General features: G+C 38.1%; 1 protein-coding gene across 1 annotated transcript in view; it reads right to left on the bottom strand.

The window, feature by feature from the left end:
• The window catches only part of PRTFDC1 (phosphoribosyl transferase domain containing 1), a 98,395-nt gene that overhangs the window by 6,204 nt on the left and 72,533 nt on the right, over positions 1–19,658 (bottom strand). The window contains exons 4-6 of the mRNA XM_027841618.1: positions 15,686–15,751; positions 3,175–3,192; positions 342–424 (exon numbers count right to left, since the gene is read on the bottom strand). Coding sequence (XP_027697419.1) covers positions 342–424; positions 3,175–3,192; positions 15,686–15,751 — 167 coding nt within the window. The remainder of the gene's footprint in view (positions 1–341; positions 425–3,174; positions 3,193–15,685; positions 15,752–19,658) is intronic.

The raw sequence follows: 19,658 nt of genomic DNA, 5'->3' as shown, positions 1-19,658 counted from the left end.
TTCTTGGAATTATGGCTATTTCTTTCACCATGATGACAATCTGTCTGATGAAGGAAGTAAGTAGGGTACTGTCTCTGGGGCTTATCTAAGCTACTTCTAGAAAGGGCCAAAGAGTGAGTGGTGGGTAGAGGAGGGCTCCAGAAGGTACAGAATAATGTTTTCCCTTCCCTTGCCTCATTATTAGCCTCAGAGCCAAGGGGAATAATTTTTTTTTTTATTTGTGGCTAATCACAGGTCTCCCTGAAACAAAGGATCATGGGTAAGACATCTGTATTCTGTGAAGGCACCATGGTTTACTTTTTAAAATGAGAAAGAATAGACTTTATGAATTTCAGACTTACCTTGCCACCTTAATCATGTTGGGCTTATATTTTTTTATTTTGCCAAGCAGAGATTTCATGGTCCTCCCAGTTCCAACAACATCCTTTGTGAAAAGGACATAGATACATTCAACATCAATCTTCCTCAATAATAATGTGCCATGATTAGGAATATTATCAAGAGAGTGGGAGGGTGGGGAGCTAGCTGGACTACATATTTCAAGGCTTTTACTTCTCCCAGGCAACTGAGTGTTGATGAAGCTACTCTTTGGCTGTTAGCTTGAAGGGCTAAATTCAATCTTTGGATATGCATGTGTGGTTTCCCTCTGATTAGAATTGGAGCTGTGAGTACATTTTCAAGGCCTAATTTGGCCTGGAGGTTATGGGACTCAATACAATGCACATGAATTTTCATGGACATACTCTTTACATTTGAATACCCTTAAAATATAAACACTTCCCCCACCTCCTCAGCCCCATTTAGGGAGAGATTCTGTGACTAAAGAAGCTAGAGGTCTGGAAAGCAGCTGGTGACAGGGAGTGAACTGAGAGGTGGGGGTGGGTGGGCACAACTGCCTTTGGCTGGGGATCATCACAGATGATGACCTGAGGCACAATTAAAGCAAAAGACACCACAGAAACTTAAAAAAACAAACAAAAACAAGAAACCAGAAATAAGCTATCAGTTGCTGATCGGTGAAACAAAAGATTTATATCCCAGCAGCCTGGGTTGAGTAACTTTTTTGAATGGAGGACACATCACAAGTTTTGTTGAAAAATAACAGGCCTATATACATGTGACCTATATAAGCAATCATGGGGCAATCCCTGAGAATCATTTGGGAACTATATGTGGTTCATTGAAAATATCTGCCTTTGCTTACTCTAGACCAAGGGTTCTTAATTTAATTTAATTTAATTTTTTTTGGTGTCATGGACCCCTTTTGACAGTCAATCTGGTAAAGCCTATGGGTCTTTTTTTTCATAATAATGTTTTAAAATGCATAAAATAAAATCCACAGGATAAAATCTTTTTACAAAACCCAAACCAAAAACAAACAGACCAAAAAAAAAAAAGTTTGGAAATCTCAGGTTAATAACCCTTGCTCTAGAGAGGAGTATTTTCTTCCCTTTTGGACAGGTGTGCCATGATTTCCATCTCAGCTGTCCAATGGATGAATGGCCTCTCTGGAACTCTGGAAACTAAGTCTTAGAGGGGAGAGGATGTGGGAGAGAGAGAGCACTAGCTTAGACAGAAGGAAATTTGGACTCCCTCAGCTCTGTCTCTAGATTGCTTGTCTTTCATTCTCAAAGAAGACCAATGACATCAGGAAGGTGATGTGTTGATTTGCAAGTGAATTGGATTTAAGTGAGACAGAACTGCACAGTCACCAGCCTCACTCTCTCCTCTGGAGCCACCTGGGTCCAGTGGCAAGATATAGATCAGGACTAAAGATGGCCCCCTCCCTGTCACTAACTAGCTGTGAGACTACACAGGCATTTCTTCAGTTGTAAAATAGAAATGATCTTGCCTACATTATACTGGGGCAGCTAGGTGGTACAGTAGATAGATGGCAAAAACTTGGAGTCAGGAAGACTCATCTTCCCAAGTTCAAATCTGGCCCGAGACACTTACTAGCTGTGTGATTTTAGGCAAGTCACTTGACCCTGTTTGCCTCAGTTTCCTCAGGAACTGGAGAAGGAAATGGCAAACCACTCCAGTATCCTTGCCAAGAAAATCTCCAATGGGATCACAAAGAGTCTGAAAATGATTGAACAACTTACACAGTTGTTGTAAAGATCAAATGAGTCAAGAGAAATCAAAGCCCTTAGACAATAAAGTGGCCCATTTGCTACCTGTGTGACCTTAAGCATGTCACTTAACTCCTTTAGCTCTCAGTTTTCTCATCTATTAATGAAGGACTTGGAAGAGATGATCTGTAAAGTACTCTCCAGCCCTAAATCCCATGGTCCAAAAGCAAAGTATTTTTTTGAAAAGGAAAAAAAATGTATCTTGCACATCGTAGATAATTTTCATCTTTTAAATTACATTTTATTTTCAGATCTACATTTTTTCCCTCTCATTCTTCCCCTCAGCTGAGAAGGCAAAAAAAAACATACCTCTGTTACAAACACGTACAGTCAAACAAAACAAATCCCTAGGTGGCACAGTGGATAGAGCACCGGCCCTAGACTCAGGAGGACCTGAGTTCAAATCCGGCCTCAGACACATACACTTACTAGCTGTATGACCCTGGGCAAGTCACTTAACCCCACTGCCTAACAAAAAAACTCAAAAAACAAAAAACAAAACAAAACAAAAAGAAAATGTCCAAAAAGTCTCAATCTGTATCTGAGTCTATCACCTCTCAAACAAGAAGTTGGTAGCAGTTCATAATAGCCATTTAATCAATTTCCTGATGATGGAAACTTGCATTTGCATAACATCTGATCATTTGCAATGTGTTTTCACATTCATTGCCTCATTTGGTGCTAACAGAAATGCTGTTTGGCAAGTAAGGTGGATATTATGACCCCTATTAATTGATGAGAAAACTGAGGATAATTAGGGTTAAGTAAAGGTTACCTGGGAAGCTGTAGAACTAGGACTGTCCATCAATAAATCGATTGACTAGCATCCAAGTCTTCCTGTTCCCAAGCAACTGTGAGAGATTCTAAGCTATTTAAGGACAGCAATTAGATCTGTACCATCCTGTTCTATGGAATCCAAGTAACAGCTAGTACACAATGGGAATCCAATAGCTACTTGGAGATGGGGAACCAGCGCTAATTTAAAAACTCACCGTAACAATCTGCCAACTATCAAAAATTGGATGGGGACAAGTCAGCTTACCTCCACGATGAGTACATTCTGAAAGAGACAAGTGAAACACAGTTATTCAGAATACAATTTGAAGAGCTATCTAGCATTTTGGTTCCATTTTAAACCCCACAATCTGCTCCAGTCCTGTTCTCTACAGCAGAAAAGCCTGTTAAGTGTATGGGTCTATGACCCAGTTACTCCAGTCATAGCAAGGGCCATGCTGGGTGTTCTATGGATTTGTGCCAACCCAAATCAATTCAGTTGGAATAGGAGTAAGGTTCCCCCAGGTCCTCAGCAGAAACTGGTTTTATTTTTTCTTTTCTTATCCCCAGTGCTTAGAACCGTGTCTGGTAAATAGGTGCTTAATAAATGCCTGTTGACTTAATTGGACTTGACGTATCATCATATGCTTTGGATATTTAACAGATTCATATAATCTCAGAGTTAGAAAGGTCCTTAGAGATGACCCAGTCACCTCATCCAATTTGCACCTGAACAGGATGACCAGTTGGCATCTATCCTCTAGTGAAAAGGAATCCACCACCCCAGATGCAGCTCATTCTACTTTTGGACATCTTGAATTGGCAGGAAGTTTTTCTTACATTGAACTTAGTCTCCTTAATATAACATCCATCAGTGGTTCCTAATTCTGCCTTGTGGGACCAAATATAAAGAGGCTAATCTCTCTCTCTATTCAACAGCCTTAGAAAAACTTAAAATTAGCTATCTTGTTCTTCTTCTGAACTTTCTGTTTTCCAGGTAAAACATTTCTAATTCCTTCAACTAATCTTCATAGGTCATGGTATCCCTTCTTCTCCAGCATCTTAGATGACAGCTGATGGACACAACCCAGCTTGTATGAATTTCTTAAAATTTGGCATACTTAAGAACCAAGCACAATGTTCTAGATATTGTTAAACTAAGTAGAGTACAGGGAAACTATCACCTCATTGATTCTCTTAATATATGAGGGAGTTTGCTTTTTGTCTGCCAGGACACACTGTTAGCTCATATTGAGTTTACAATCTACTAAAATCCTAGATTTTTTTTCATAATTTTAAAAAATCCCTGCCTGTTGCATCATATACTTGTAGAACTTTTTTTTAAAAGCCCAAACAAAAGACTTTGTATCTATCCCTGTTAGATTCAACTTACCATTCTAGCCTAGCAAGAGCTTTTTGGGATCTTGACTGTAGCCAAGTTAGCCATCTTATCAAGATTTCATAAACATGCGAACCATATATTTACCCAAGTCATGGATGAAACCAGCATAGGGCCAAGGATGTATATATCCCTAGGGATGCTCCACTGAGCCCTCCCTCCAAGATGACACTGGCCCATTGACTACTCCTTGGGTTTGGTCAAAGAATTCCAAATCCCTGTAACTAGTAAATAAAGCATTGGACCTGGAGTCAGGAAGACTTGAATTAAAATCCAACTTCAGATACTTACTATGTGGGAAATCACTTAAACTGTCTGCCTCAGTTTCCTCAACTACAAAATGGCAATAATAGTAGCACCTACTTCCAGGGTTGTGAGGACCAAAAGGTGCCTGGCACATCCAGGAACCGTATAAATGCTAGCTATTAATCATAATCATAATCATAATAATAATAATAACTGTTATTATTTAGCCCACATCTTTCCAGTTAACTCACAACTTCAACAAGAAGGCTGTCAAATGTCTTGCTAAATTCAGTTATATTTTGCCTATGGAATCCCCCTTGTCTACCAACCTAATAACCCTGTCAAAAAAGGAAATGAGGTTAGGCTGGCATGGCAATTCAACAAACATATATTTAGTTAAGCGTCTGTTGAAGACATGCTAGCTCTTACTGGCCACCACTTCCCTTTTTGAAGCCTCCCCAACCATTTCTTTAATAATGTGTTTGAAAGCAGGGGTTCTTAACCTTTTTTGTGTGTGTCATGGACCCCTTTGGAAGCCTGGTGAAACCTATGAACCCCTTCTCAGAATCGTACTGTTAAATGAATAAAATAAAATACAGAAGATTACAAAGGAAACTGATTATATTGAAATATAATTATTCAAATTAAAAAAAAAAAACAACCAAGTTCATAGACCCCAGTTGGGATCCCTTGTTCTAGAGTTTTTTACCAGGAATCAAAGTTAAGTTCACAGACTATAGTGTGAGGATTCCACATTTTTCCTTTTTAATAAAAAAATCTGGATAATATTTGACTATCTCCAATTTCATGGCACTTCTCCCAGTCTGACTTCTTTTTTAAAAAAGGGATATCTTTTGTTTTTGTATCTTCTATATTTTCCATAAGAGACAGTTATCTCTTGTGAAATATTAAAAGACTTAAAAAAGAGAGAAAAACTAAACAATACATTAAAAATGTCTGATGTATGCAGTGTTCCATAGCGATAGTCTTCCGCCTCTGCAAAGAGACAGGGGAAGTGACTTCCTCTAACTCTTCTATGGGGCCAACCAAATATGGCCAATATAATTTTACAGCATTCATTTTCAATTATTTTACTGTTGTTCTTTCCTTTGACATGATTGTAATTACACACACACACACACACACACACTATATATATATATGTATATATATATATATATATATATATACACCAAAAGTCATAGTGCAGCATTAAGCTTTAATAGCTCCATAAATATAAATAAACATGAACTTACAAAATATCATTTCAAATTTTGATTATTTAGATTTTTTTTTATTCTTGTGAATTTGGAATAACAAAATTAAAATTTTTGTCTTAGTGTCTCAAATCGAAGGTGGCAAACATGGAAGAAAAAAGTTGATTGCATTCTCTGGTTAGCTGAACTCAAGTCTACAACAGCAGTAAGAAGAAAATTTGCCTCCCATTACAAGAAGAAGGATTCCTACAGAAATTTAATTAGTAACTGGTGAAAAAAATTTAAGAAAATGGTTCATTTCATAGCAAGACTAGATCTGGGAGATGCCAAGCAAGTGAAGAGACTGTGGCTGAAATTGAGAAGATATTTGAACAGAATCCTCCCAAAATCAGGGTGTTCTATGTTGATTGAGTTGAACAATGCAAAAGCCACAGTGCATAGAATTCTAATAGTGAAACTTCAAAAGTATATTTACAAGTTTACATTTTTTCAGATGCTACAAAGAGAGGATTACTATGCAAAATTAGACTTCCATTAGCTGATGAAGTAAAAAAAAATAGAAAATTCCAATGATGCTCTTGACAAGTTGACTGATGGAGCAACTTTTCACCTAAGTGGCAAAGTTAACTATCACAAATGACACATTAGGGGGACAGGAAAACCTTAGCAAGTCTGGCAACATGAGACTCCCCAAAAGTTAATGTTTGGCAAGCCGTTAGAAAGTCTTACATTATTGATCCTTTGTTTTTTGAAGAATATGCAGTTAATGGTGAATTTTACTTAGCAATACTTCAAATTTATTAAATAACATCATTTTTTTCAACAAGATGAAGCACCCTCTTATTATGAATGGCTGGTGACACTTTCTGGATGACACTTCCTCAGACCAATGGATCAGTAGAGGAGTTCCTCTCGTGTGGCCATTTTCATCACCTGATCTATCTCCATTAGACTTTTTCTTGTGAGGTCATATTGAAATGGTAATGTATGCATCAAAACTTCATTCTTTGGATGATCTCCAAGCTAGGATTACAAATGGAATCCTTTCAATCACTGAGCAGCAGCTAATGAAAGTTTTCACAAAGTTTGAAAATAAACTAGAGCTATATATAGCACAAGATCATGGTTATGTTGAATTTTAATAAAACATATCAATATTTTAAAATTAAAATAACTGATTGTTTTTTGTGAATTTGTGGCATTTATGCTTCCGAAATTAAACTCAAAACTGCACTAAAACTTTTGTGACACGCCATATTGTTTTCCTGGTCTTATTTCAATTTGCGTTAGTTTATACATCTTCCCAAAGTTCTCTGCAGTCAGCATACTTATTGTTTCTTATAACATGGTAATATTCTATTGCCTTCATGTATTATAATTTGTTTAGCCATTCCAAGATCAGTAGGTACCAGAATGGTTGGACAAGTTCACTGCTCCACCAACAGTACCTTAATGTGCCTATCTTTCCAAAATCTCTCCAATACTGACTATATTCATCTCTTGTCATTTTTGCCAATTTGCTGATCTTGAGGTCTTGATTTGCATTTTTTTAATATTACTAATTCAGAGCATTCTTTCATAAGGTTGTTAAAAGTTTTCAATTCTTTTGAGAAAGTTTTTTTTTTCCATATCCTTTGACCACTTGGAGAATGGTTTTTGGTTTTACCTGTTTCTGTTAAGTGCCTGTGTATTTTCCATTCTTTTTGAATTTTCAAAGATCACAGACCAACAATAGGTACCCTCATCATGAATTCAGTAGAAGACTACTGAGACCTAAGTCTAGATAAGAACTCAAGATAAATCTCAGTAATATAGACAGTGACTCTGGCTTTATCAGGGATTCAGGTATAAAATTCCCAACTCTCAAGAGATATTGAGATTGTAGAGGATTCAATTTTAGTACCTTTCACGTGTTAGAGAAGAATGTCATGCAGATATTTAGGGAACTGAGGGATTTAATTGGGAAAGTATGGATGATTAGGAGGTAAATGGTTAGTGTTGCTGGTAGTAGGGGGAAAAAAGCTATTATCTTTTATCTTTCCTCCAAGTCTTTAATTTCTTAGTAGTTACTGCATGTTAAATATGTTCACTGCATCAAATTAAAATTGAATTATAGTAGACCACTGCAGTTAATTACCAGGAACAGCTCCCGATATGGTGGTTTCCAACCTCCCTACCCCTGTCTGCAACCAGTTTTCTGGCTAAATCAAAAGGAAAGCCAGCTATAAATTAAAAGCATTGGATCAGAAACCAGAACAAGTGGGTTCTTGTTTTGGATCTACCCCTTAGTTGGTATGTGAATTTGGACAAGTGACTTAACCCTTCTGAGTCTCATCTACGAAATGGGGACAGTAACATATGCCCGACCTATCCCGCAGAGTGGTGAAAATCAGATGACAAAATGCATGTGAATTGTTAAATGCTATATAAATGGAAGCTATTATTAGCCCTCACATACCAAGGGGCCTCAAAGTGAGATTAAATCACAATTTAGCAAGTGATTTGTCCTCGTTTTTATTCATTTCCCCCAGTGAATAATGCTAGTAATTCCCTTCATGTTTTTGCTTGTCCTTAACATTTTTCCCCTCCCCTGGCTGAACTACAATCTATTTGCAGTTATTTTTTGAGGTTCACTTCCATGGCTCCTAAGTGCTTTCATTTTTGAGTGGGCTACCTTTTGAAATTCTATTCAAACCTACTATCCCTTCTCCAACACTACCAATCTGATATTATGCTTACTGTACCTCAGATGTTTGCCAATAACTGTCTGAATCATCTCATCACACCTAGCTCATTTTCTCACAGAAAACCTAGTAAAATCTCCAGCCCACTGGCTGATGGCAAAGTTTTCTGGGGAGCCAAAAATATTCTCTCTCTGAATCTTTTTTTTTCCTTGCTATTTCAAGTTCTAGGCTCAAACTCTTACTACAAAATAAGTATATGCAGATCACAACTATTTCCTAAAAATAGGTTATTCAAAAATGTTTGAAAATGCTGAAGAATTTCTTATATTTGGTTTTCTTAATTGAATGTACCACTGTGGCACCTCACTCAACTGGTCTAGAACCATAATATTTACAACCAGGTTCTCCAGGAGAAATAAAAGAGCACAAACATATTTTTTTTTCGGGGGAAGACAATTGGGGTTAAGTGACTCACCCAGAATCACATAGCTAGTAAATGTCTAAGGCCAGATTTGTACTCAGGTCCTCTTGATTTCAGGGTCAGTGCTCCATGGACTTTACAACATAGCTGCCCCTCCCCCTTTTAGGCCCTTTAAAACCTGCCCCAAACTCAAATCTACTTTCCCAGTCTTTTTTTTTTTTTTGTAAGTAATGGGGTTAAGTTACTTGCCCGGGGTCACATAACTACTAAGTGTCTGAGACCATACAACAAACACACTTTTTAAGTTTAATCTGCAATATTAACATTTCTTCCATCACATTCTAAAGTCTAGACCATCAACAAAACAATAAATCAAGCTCTGGTTTGCAGCACTGGTCAATTCCCAAGTTGTAAATGCTCACACTGAAAATTTAACAACCAGCTCTCCAGAGCCAGTTTGAGCTTGCTCCAGCATACCCGTTTTAAATATGGTGAGAGAACTCTGGTAGCTATCAGTCACACACAAATAGAAAGAGCAACTACCATCAATCAAATTACCTACAAATATGAAGGATGACTTTAAATATGTATGTATATATCATGTATATATTATCTTGTGTGTGTGTTTGTGCGTAATGGAAAATGCAGATCATTGTTATTTCTCTGATCATTCTCAGAGTTGTAAGATTCACATCAGTAAGCATTTATTAAGCACCTACTGTGTGCCAGGCAATGTGCTAAGTGCTGAGGCTACAAAGAGGGACAAAAGACAATCCAGGCTCTTGAAGAACTAGAAGTCTAATGGAGTGGGAGGCGTTTGAGTGTGTGGGGTGTTCCTAGCGACGAGCAAGTTTTCAACCTAGTCGGAGAAACAATGAGAAGGAATGATTGAAATAGTTATTAACACAACTAGGGCCAAAAAAAATTGGCAGGTTCAGAGGCTTCATTCTGGCACTGGATTATAAAGTTGCTTGGATTAATTAAAACACCCAAACCCAACCCCAACATTTTGCTCTTAACCCACACATCTGTGTTCTTAGGCAGCCAGATCTAGGCATTGTTTTCATGCATTGAGTTTTATCCTCGATTTTCAGAGATTTTTCCCCCTTAAACATGAACATGATTTTCTTGCTCTAAAGGATACACTGGTTTTGCAGTGTGCCAGAATTAAACTAACCCCTAAAAATGTAAAACTGATTCGCAGGAGCGCATTGTGCAGACAGCGTGAACACATACAAAAAAATGCTTTTACCATGGTGAGCTAAAGAGGACATTTATCTGGATTGTTAAAGGCTCCATTTCTTCAACAGCACTGACCTATTTAAACCCATGACTCAGACAGACTTCCACGTGAGCATCTTTTCCATACTGTAAGAAAAAAAACAAAACAAAACCCTGCACTGTACAGGGCTTTCTTCTTCTTCCTAAATACCCACTTTATTAGAAGCCTCAGGAAGGAGTTGTATTAGTGCCTTCATATAGTGAGTGTGAGATTGAGGGTCATAGCATTTCAGAGTTGGGAGGGATCCCAAGGGTCCGTGGCCTGGGAGACAGATTTGTCTTCTCTACCTGGAAAAGGAAAAGTCTCTTCTATTTAAATTTCCCACATTTTCTCTTCTTGAATTTCAGACTCCAGGAAACTTGAAGTTATTCGCTTCATCTTTTTTTTTTTTCCCGTGGGCATGGGGGGAGATATCTTTTCCTACTCTTGTTTGGTTCTCTTGGTTGATCTGAAATGGTTCTTCTAGTCACTTATGGCAGCTTACACAGGCCAATTATTCTTATTTGTGAAGTTGGTTTCTCCATTCTTTGAATCTAAGTTCACCCCTGGGCCCCTTTCTTTCTTTAGGCCATATGGACTAAGCTACCATGAGCCTGAACAAATGTTTGCAAGCTACCTACATCATGGGTCTCTCATCAGAGGGTGTCCTCATTCTACAGGATGGAAAAGTGATTCTTCTGAGCTATTTTCTTGGATATTTTTTATTCCAATCAAATAATTGGAATTTATCAAAAATATTTGATTAGCTTCTGCCTAGCCTCCCCCAAATACAATGAACAACCAAATTCTATTGATTTTTCCTTTGAAAAGCTTTCAACATCCCTTTCTTCACCATTATTATATATTATTATAATAGGCGGTGTTGCATTTGGGAAACTGCATAGCTCCTTCAACGATCTCGAACTGCTACCTCATCAAAGTCTATCTTTTTAACAATAACATTTTCCTGGTGATGCTACAGAGCTGTGAATCATGGAAAATGGTCTCATAAAAATCAAAACTGCAGGAGATCCAAAGAGTATCAGAGGGACTGATGGTGGATGTATTAATAGGGTTTGGCATATTATTAAGGATGACTTGCACATCTGGAGCTGATAGCAAAAACTAGCATCAAGGAAATGGATCTTTGGAAAAGATGTTAGAATGAAGTCAAGATTTTGGTAGTTCAATCAATCAATCAATCAACATTTAACAAGTGCTTTCTATGTGCCAGGCATTGTGCTAAGCGATGAAACAAAAGAGTCAAAAGACAGTCCCTGCCCTCAAGGAGCTTATAGTCTAATGGAGAGACGACATTCAACAAACATGTACAAAGCAAGCTATATACAAGATAAATAGAAAATCATTACCACTGGAATTAAGAGGGGTGAGAGAAGGCTTCCTGCAGAAAGTGAGATTTTAGTTGGCACTTAAAGGAAGCCAAGGAGGTCAGTGGTCAGAGTGGAGGAGGGACATAGGGGACAGCCAGTGGAACAGCCTCTAGGTCAGCGTCACTGGAGTTCTGTGAATCACCTCCAAGATGGAGAATGCTCTGAGGACAGCTAGGCTCCCGTGTACCTGTGGCTTTTCATTGCTTGTCCCTCATGTCTGACTCTCCTTTCTGGTCTTGACCTTGGGGTCCTTCAAGTTTCAGCTGAAATCCCACCTTCTGAAAGATGCCTTTCCCAGTTTCCCTCAATACCTTTCCTCTGAGATTACCTATAATTTGCCCTGTATACATCTTGTTTGCACATAGTTGTTTGAATATAGTCTCCTCCATTATAATTCAAGCTCCTTAGGGCAGGACTGTGTTTTTGCTTTTTTTTGTGTCTTCAGGGCTTGTGGTGGTGCCTGGAACATAGTAAATACTTAGCAAAAGCTTGTTGACTTCTTGACTTGACACCTTGGAGCTGAGGGTGATTGATTGTATGACTGGTATGTAGCACACACTCTTGCCTCATCTCATGTGCCTAAACAATAGCTTGATTTGATGTCTTAGTAGTGGGGTGATCTCTCCATTGGTTTATCTTTGACTTATAGGGGTGCTGGGTAGACAGATATATCTGTGCTTCTAGGCAGTAGTATAAACTTTTACCCTCTGGTCCTTTCCACTCTAGTTTTAGACTGACCTAGATATACCAATGACTGGGGCATGTGCCAGCATGTGCCAATGGCCTAGGTAACCTGTAACTATAGAGGCAGTGGCAGGGGATAAGTAATGGAGACAAAAGGTTTTAGTTAACTTTAAATGACTGCAGCAGTAACCAGGTCCTCTTGTGTTTTTTAAAAGGGATTTGTTTTATTTTGTTTTGATGAGGAAAACTCTTTTAGGAAAATGTGACATCATTCTAGTAGAAATAAGAGGGAAACAATTGCTTTATGGGATTATAGCATTTTAAATCTGGAAAGGGTCTTTGGGATCATCTACTCCAATCCTCTTATTTTTCAGATGAGGAAAATGGAGCCCAGGGAGGGAAAGTGACTTGACCATCAAGGTATTCAGGCCAATTCAATAAGTATTTTCATAATTGCTTGCTTTGTGCAAGGTATTGTACTAGTGCTGGAGATACAAAGACAAATTAAATAGTCCCTGCCCTCAATGAACTCATAGTCTGTTGGGAGATATGGCATCTACAGAGACAAATAATAATAAACTAACTAGCATTTATACATCCCTTGAAGGTTGGCAGAAAGTATTACATATGTTATCTCACTGGATCCTCACAACAACCCTGGGAGGTATTATCATCCCCACTTTGCAGATGAAGAAACTGAGGCCAAAAGAGGTTAAGGACTTGTCCAGGATCACACAGGTAGTTTTTAGCCTAATAATGAGGCAGCTAGGTGGCACAGTGAAAGACCTGAGTTCACATGTGACCTCAGACACTTCCTGTTGTGTGACCCTGTACAAATAACCTAAGCTTCCTCTGCCTCAATTTCCTCATCTCTAAAAAGGGGATAATAATTGCACCTACATCCCAGGGTTGCCGTAAGGATAAAATGAGATAATGTTTATCAAACACTTTGCGAACTTTAAAGTACTATATTAATATTAGCTATTAATATGGTATTAGAACACTGATGCAATAATTTTTTAAAAATTCAATTTTATTTTATTTTCGGGTCCACATTCTCTCCTTCCTGTCTCCCACCACCCCCCTTGTGGGTGAGAAAAACAAAACCTATTACAAACATGTATAGACAAACAAAACAAATTCCATCAATGGCCAAGTTAAAAAAAAAGTCTCAATCTACTACTGCAAATTAATTTAGGCTATTCACTGGAAAGTCAAACACTGAAGCTGAAGCTTAAATACTTTGTCCACATAATGAGAAGAGGAGATTCATTGCAAAAGGCCCTGAAATTGGGAAAGACTGAAAGCAAAAAGGAAAGAAGATGGCGGAGGATGAGATGGATAGTGTCATGGGAGCAATGAACATGAATGAATTTGGACAGACTTTGGGAGACAGTAGAGGACAGAAGAGCCTGGTGGGCATGGAGTCATGAAGAATCAGATATGACTGAATGACTGAACAACTATTGCAAAAACTTATTGACCTCAGTTCCGTCATCTGCAAAATGAAGGTGGTTGTCTGGATAATCTTTCAGGTTCTTTCTTGATATAAAACCTATGCAACTAAGAATAATGACTTAGTAATCTAGTTACACTAATGAGGAAAGTTCTTTGAGATCAAGGAATGTTTCACTTCCATTTTTTGATCCCCAATTCCTAGTGTGCCTACCAGCACAAGGTGGAGGCCTAATAAGTGCTTGTTGATTGATTGATTAATGCAATTTCTAATTAAGCCTAATTTATGACAGGGAAATAATTTTGGCATTTGGTCTTCATTCTATTTTGGATCCTAGCTCTGGAGATGGGAGGGAGTTTGGAGATGCTCTTTTCCAAGGCTCTCATTGTTCAGCAGAAAAGAATGAGGCTCAGTACAAGTGATTTGCTCAAGTTCATTGAGCTAGTAAGTAGCTTGACCTTGAACCTATGTTCTCTGTCTCCAAATTCTGTACTCTGTCCCACATACTATGTTGCTTAGTTCATTCATTTGGGGGATCAAGGAAGAAAGACTAAGCTGTTTTCAATCAAAACCCTTGATTCTCTGCTGTTACTCTAATATTATTATACATTTTCAAAATATTAAATGTGGCTGCTACTTCTTTTCTCCATCAAAGCAGTGGTTACGTAAGAAGAAAAAACCACAAAAATGGAAGATTAAGGCTTGGGTATTAGCCTGATCCATTTTACTTAGAAAGCTGAAGTTGTTCAGGGATAATGACTACAAGGTATAAGTCAGCCCAGTCTAAAACAAACAAAGACTACATTGCTTTCATTCACAGCAAGCTAGCATTACAGGTCACATTCCTCAGAGACCATCTGCTTTATGGAACAATTCTTCCTTCCTGTTTGTATATTTGTGCTGGAATCAAAACAGCTTTTTCACTTATTGCTAAGCATATGAAATCAAAGCTACCAGGTTTGGGACTCCATTTCTAGACTGGGGGTGGTTCTCCCATGACCTCATGATTGGCATAACCCACCCCACCTCACACACATCTGTTGGGCTTTTTTTTTTTTTTAAGGGAAGAGAAGAAAAAGAAGTGGTTGGATGATACTCCCCCTCCCCCAGCTGACAAGGCAGAGGATGGAGAACTAGGAACTTTTCTTATACCATCACAATCCTATATAGAATTGAATTTTGTACTAAGGAACAAATGTATTAAATGCTTCAAATGCTTTTCTTTCCATGAATCTGAAACATTGGGCAGCTAGGTGGAGCAGTGGATAGAGCACTGGGCTTGGAATCAGGAAGACTCATCTTCCTCAGTTCAAATCCAGCCTCAGACACTTACTAGCTATGTGACTCTGGGCAAGTCACTTAACCCTGTTTGCCTCATTTCCTCATCTGTAAAATGAACTGGAGTAGGAAATGGCAAACCATTACAGTATCCTTGCCAAGAAAACTCCAAAGAGGGTCACGACTCAAAAACAATAACAATCTGAAACTTTCCCGTGGTAACCGTCATCAAAATACCTAGGTGCTGACACACAGATAGTGATGAGAATAAAGGGAAATGTCTCCCTTTCATTTGCTTAACTAGGGATGTGACTGAGTACTGGAAGAACACCTAGGAGGGACCTAGGTTCAAATCCTGGTTCTGTAAAAGTGTGACCTTGGGCAAATCTTTTACTTCTTTAGGCATCAGTTTCTTCACCTATCAATTAGAAGTATTGGACTAGAAGATCTTGAAGGTCCCTGAAGCTCTAAATCTATAATTCCACAAAGACATTCCTATTATCAAGCTGTTTGAATGAGGATAAGAAAAAAGCTCAGACAGTCAAAGGTCTGCATCTTGTCCTTGAAGTTTTCTAAAATAAGTGCATTACAAAAGAAATACCCTTAGAAGCATTCGCATCTCCATTTACATGAAATGGATTAAAAAAAAAACCTGGGAAAATTGTGTGAAATTTAGTGCAATAAATATTATTGACTTTTTTTGTAACATCAGTATTCAGAGAGACAAGTTGAATGGACATACCTTGCCAGCTAGTTCAGAAAAGTCATCCCCTCCGACTATCTGCATATCACCCAAGGCTTGGTCATTCTTTAAAAAAAAAAAGAAAAAGAAAAGAAAAGAAATATTTAAATGAATAAAAAAAACCCTTCAAAACACCATCTTTTGGGTTGTTAGTTAATGATAAGTCATCAAAAAGTAGGAATAGTTGACCCATGATGTTCCATAGTTCTAAAGAGGTAGAAGATATTTTTGTTTTCCATCAGTGGGCTCTGCTTGACTCCAGTAAAATTATACATCCCCAAGAAAAGCTCATCCCCTGAAATCTCATCACTATGTAGATACTCAGTTTTGGACACTCAACATCTTCCAGTTCCCTAGTAGCCTCTCCCCTCTGATTGGAAGGTTAGAGGTAGGAGTGATAAACTCCTCCCAAAGCCTTCCTTTATAGAAGGCTCAGAACTTTCTACCGGTGGTTCTGCTTAGTTTGGACTCCACCAACATTATCATGGCCCTGCTCAGGTATTCTTTGGTGGTCCTGTCTTTTCGGCTTTCTTTTGTATATTATCTTCCTCCATTAGATTGTAAACTCCTTGAGGGCAGGGACTGTCTTTTTCTTTTTAACTAATTCATTAATTAATTTTTAGTTTTCAATATTCATTTCCATAAGCTTTTGAGTTTTAAATTTTCCTCCTCCTCCCTCCTCTTCAAGATGGCTTGCAATCTGATGTAGATTCTACTTATACATTATTGTTAAACATATTTTCACATTAATCTATTATAAAGAAGAATTAGAACCAATAGGAGGAACCACAAGAAAGAAGAAACAAAACAAAACAGAAGAAAGAAAAAGGGCAAATAGTGCACTTCGATCTGCTTTCAAACTCCATAGTTCTTTCTCTGGATGTGTATGGCATTTCCCATCATGAGACTTTTGGAGATGTCTTAGATCCTTGCATTGCTGAGAAGGGCTAAGTCTATCAACGTTAATCATTGCACAACGTGGCTGTTACTCTGTACGATGTTCTCCTGGTTCTGTTCACTTCACTCAGCATTGGGCTGACTTTTTCTTATTTATGTCTCTAGCATTTATACCACAGTGCCTGGAACACAGCAGGCTTTTAATAAATGTTTGTTGAATTAAAATGATAGCAACTTTTATAGGGATAAGATTCTTTCTTTTCATGTAATGAATGTGACTAGTATTCTATACAGCTTAGATTGTTAACCTGAAATCCCATAGCTCCCTAAGGACTCCAATGATGTATTTTGGGGTATCTGGATTTTTTAAAATGATAAGTATATTTCAATATAATTGGTTTCCTTTGTACTTCTACATATTTTATTTTACACATTTGAAAACAGGATTTTGAAAAGGGGTCTGTAAGCTTCACCAGACTGCCAAAGGGGTTCATGCCACAATAAAGGGTAAGAAGCCTTGGTTTTGAGCTTATGAAAAGAGGCAGTGTGTAGGGGAAAGTGAGGACAGGAACAGACATAGACTAAGTTTGGAGAGAAAGGGCTGTGGAGGTAACTCAGGTCTACTTTAGAACCTTCTTGTTCTTATACAATCAATCAAGAAGCATTTGTTAAGCAGTTATCATATACCAGGCACTGTCTTCAGTACTGGGGATCCAAAATAAACACCTAAGAGTCTCTGCCCTCAAGGAGCTTACATTCTTAGTGGGGTAGATAACATGTAAATAAACAGGCATATGCAAAATACATAAAATAAAGAAAGGTAACCTCAGAGAGGGAGTGATTGTTTTTTGTCTTGGTCGGAAGGGAATATGGAAGAGTTAGCTCACCCTTAGGCAGTTAGGTGGTTCAGTGAATAGAGCACCATGCCTAGAGTCAGGAAGACCTCAGTTCAAATCAGACTTGGACACTAGCTGTGTGACTCTGGGCAAATCACTTACCCCCATTTGCCTCAGTTCTTCATCTATTAAATTGGGACACACTTCAGAAAGAAATGGTAAACCACTCCAGTATCTTTGCCAAGAAAACCCCATGGACATAATGTACATGGGATCAGGAAGTCGGACATGAATCAACAACTGAACAACAACAACAAAGAGCTCACCCTTAAAACTTGTTTTTGTGTGCTTTAATGGGTGATGGGAGTTGAGGCTCGAGCTAGGGAAGAAGATCATAGTTCAGAGGAAAGACCCCAGTCCTTGGAGTCATATGACCTGAAATCCCAGTTTTTCTGCTTACTGCCTGTGTGACCTTGGATAAGTCACCTAACTTGTATGGGCGTCACTTCAACTTTAAAGTGAGATGGTTAAACTAGATAATCGCTAAGGTCCTAGGTATAACTATGCTCTAGTTGGGGGGTGGGCAGTGAAAGAGTCTTAGGGAAAGAGAACATATAGACATAAAAAAAACCAAAGTAAGTTACGTAGATGTAGTGAAATATTCAAGGAAGTCACAGAAATTTAGTTATATGTCCAAAGGCATCCTTAGAAGACAGTTTGGAAATCATTGACCTAGAAACGTAATCTAGATACTGAACCAAGCCTACACAAATCATATAGTAATGTGCCACTTGGAGTGGTCATTTTTCACATACCGGACTATACATTTAGGTAAAGGTTGTGGAAAAACAGGGCCAAGACAAAGTAAATATCCTGTCCCTTTAAGGGTCTAGAAAGGAAAAAGCAAAACAAAATGAAAAAAAAGCAGCACTCTCTAAATCATAACTCACTTCCAAAGTGAGAGGGGTTTGTTTCAAATCCAGACACATCAGCCGGTTCTCAAGGTCTCCGTTGCCAATGACAGGTTAACTTGCTGTTTTTTCCCCACTCAGTTTTAGACTTTGCTCATCGTAATTCTCTCACCATGTTTATACTGTCAAATACTTTTTATTTATTTTTTTTAAAAGAGAGCTAATCACTTTGTTCTGTGGTACTGTAATGGGCAAACTAATCAGCTCCTAATCAAAATGGTACCAGCTAATTGAGCCTTCCCTTCTCCCCCTTTTATCTTTAGCATTTGTTAATATTCTCTTAGTATTTGTGAAATGGTGCTTGCTACCAGCTTTGGTTTTATTTTCATTCATGCAAACATTATGTGCCACTGTTTGATACTTAGGTCTCATAGAGTCCCTTCTTCCCCTCCTTTCTCCCTCTACCCCACTACCACCAAAAAAGAAACCCAAAGAAAGTTAAGCCAGCCTCAAGAGGAAAAAGAAGAATATTTCAGAAACTCTAGCATAGGGTCAAAGCCTGAAGTAGAACACAGGACGATAGGTTTAGGGCCAGAAGGGACCTGAGGAGGTCATCTAGTCCAACACCTTAATTTTTCAGATGAGCAACCTGAGGCCCAGAGGCGTGAAATAACTTGATGGAAGAGCTGGAGTTCAAATCCACATTTTCTGACTACAAAATCAAAACTTGTTTGAAGACACCACAATGCCTTCTAGGTTATCAGAAAAATTTTATGTAGTGCCAACTCAGATGATAATGGAAAGGTTTAGCTTGTTTTATATATATATATATATATATATATATATATATATATATATATATCAAGAACTTGTGTGGAAACCCACAAAACAGAGGGGAAAAACCATAGTGGATAACATTATAAAGATGAAAGAATAGAAAAACAGAAGTGATACCATGTTGATAGTATGCTAGAGACTACCCAGTCAGATGGAGGAAATGAATTTTCAGTTTCTCATTCAGGACTCCGACTAATTCAGCCATCTCTTGGAGATCTTCCCCTGCTGAAGTTAGAGTGTCTTGAGTTACATTTACTGATCATTTCAGGAGACAAAAGAAAAGTTTCAAATGCAAAAGACCAGTTGCCCAAATAGAAATGACTAGAAATTGGGAGCAAATGAGCACGTTAACTTAGAATTCATAATAGATAAAGGGGGTGGGGAAGAGAACTTCAGACAAAGTCTGACATTTGACATAATTAAGGGGGATTGATTTTTTTTAAAAATTCAAATAAAAGATATACAGGATCCCATAGTCTGAGTCTCAAAAGG

The sequence above is a fragment of the Vombatus ursinus genome, unplaced genomic scaffold (assembly GCF_900497805.2).
Source record: "Vombatus ursinus unplaced genomic scaffold, bare-nosed wombat genome assembly UNPS02014861.1, whole genome shotgun sequence".
Taxonomy (NCBI): domain Eukaryota; kingdom Metazoa; phylum Chordata; class Mammalia; order Diprotodontia; family Vombatidae; genus Vombatus; species Vombatus ursinus.
The sequence above is the reverse complement of the archived record's forward strand: the minus strand, read 5'-3'. Positions and strand labels throughout refer to the sequence as shown.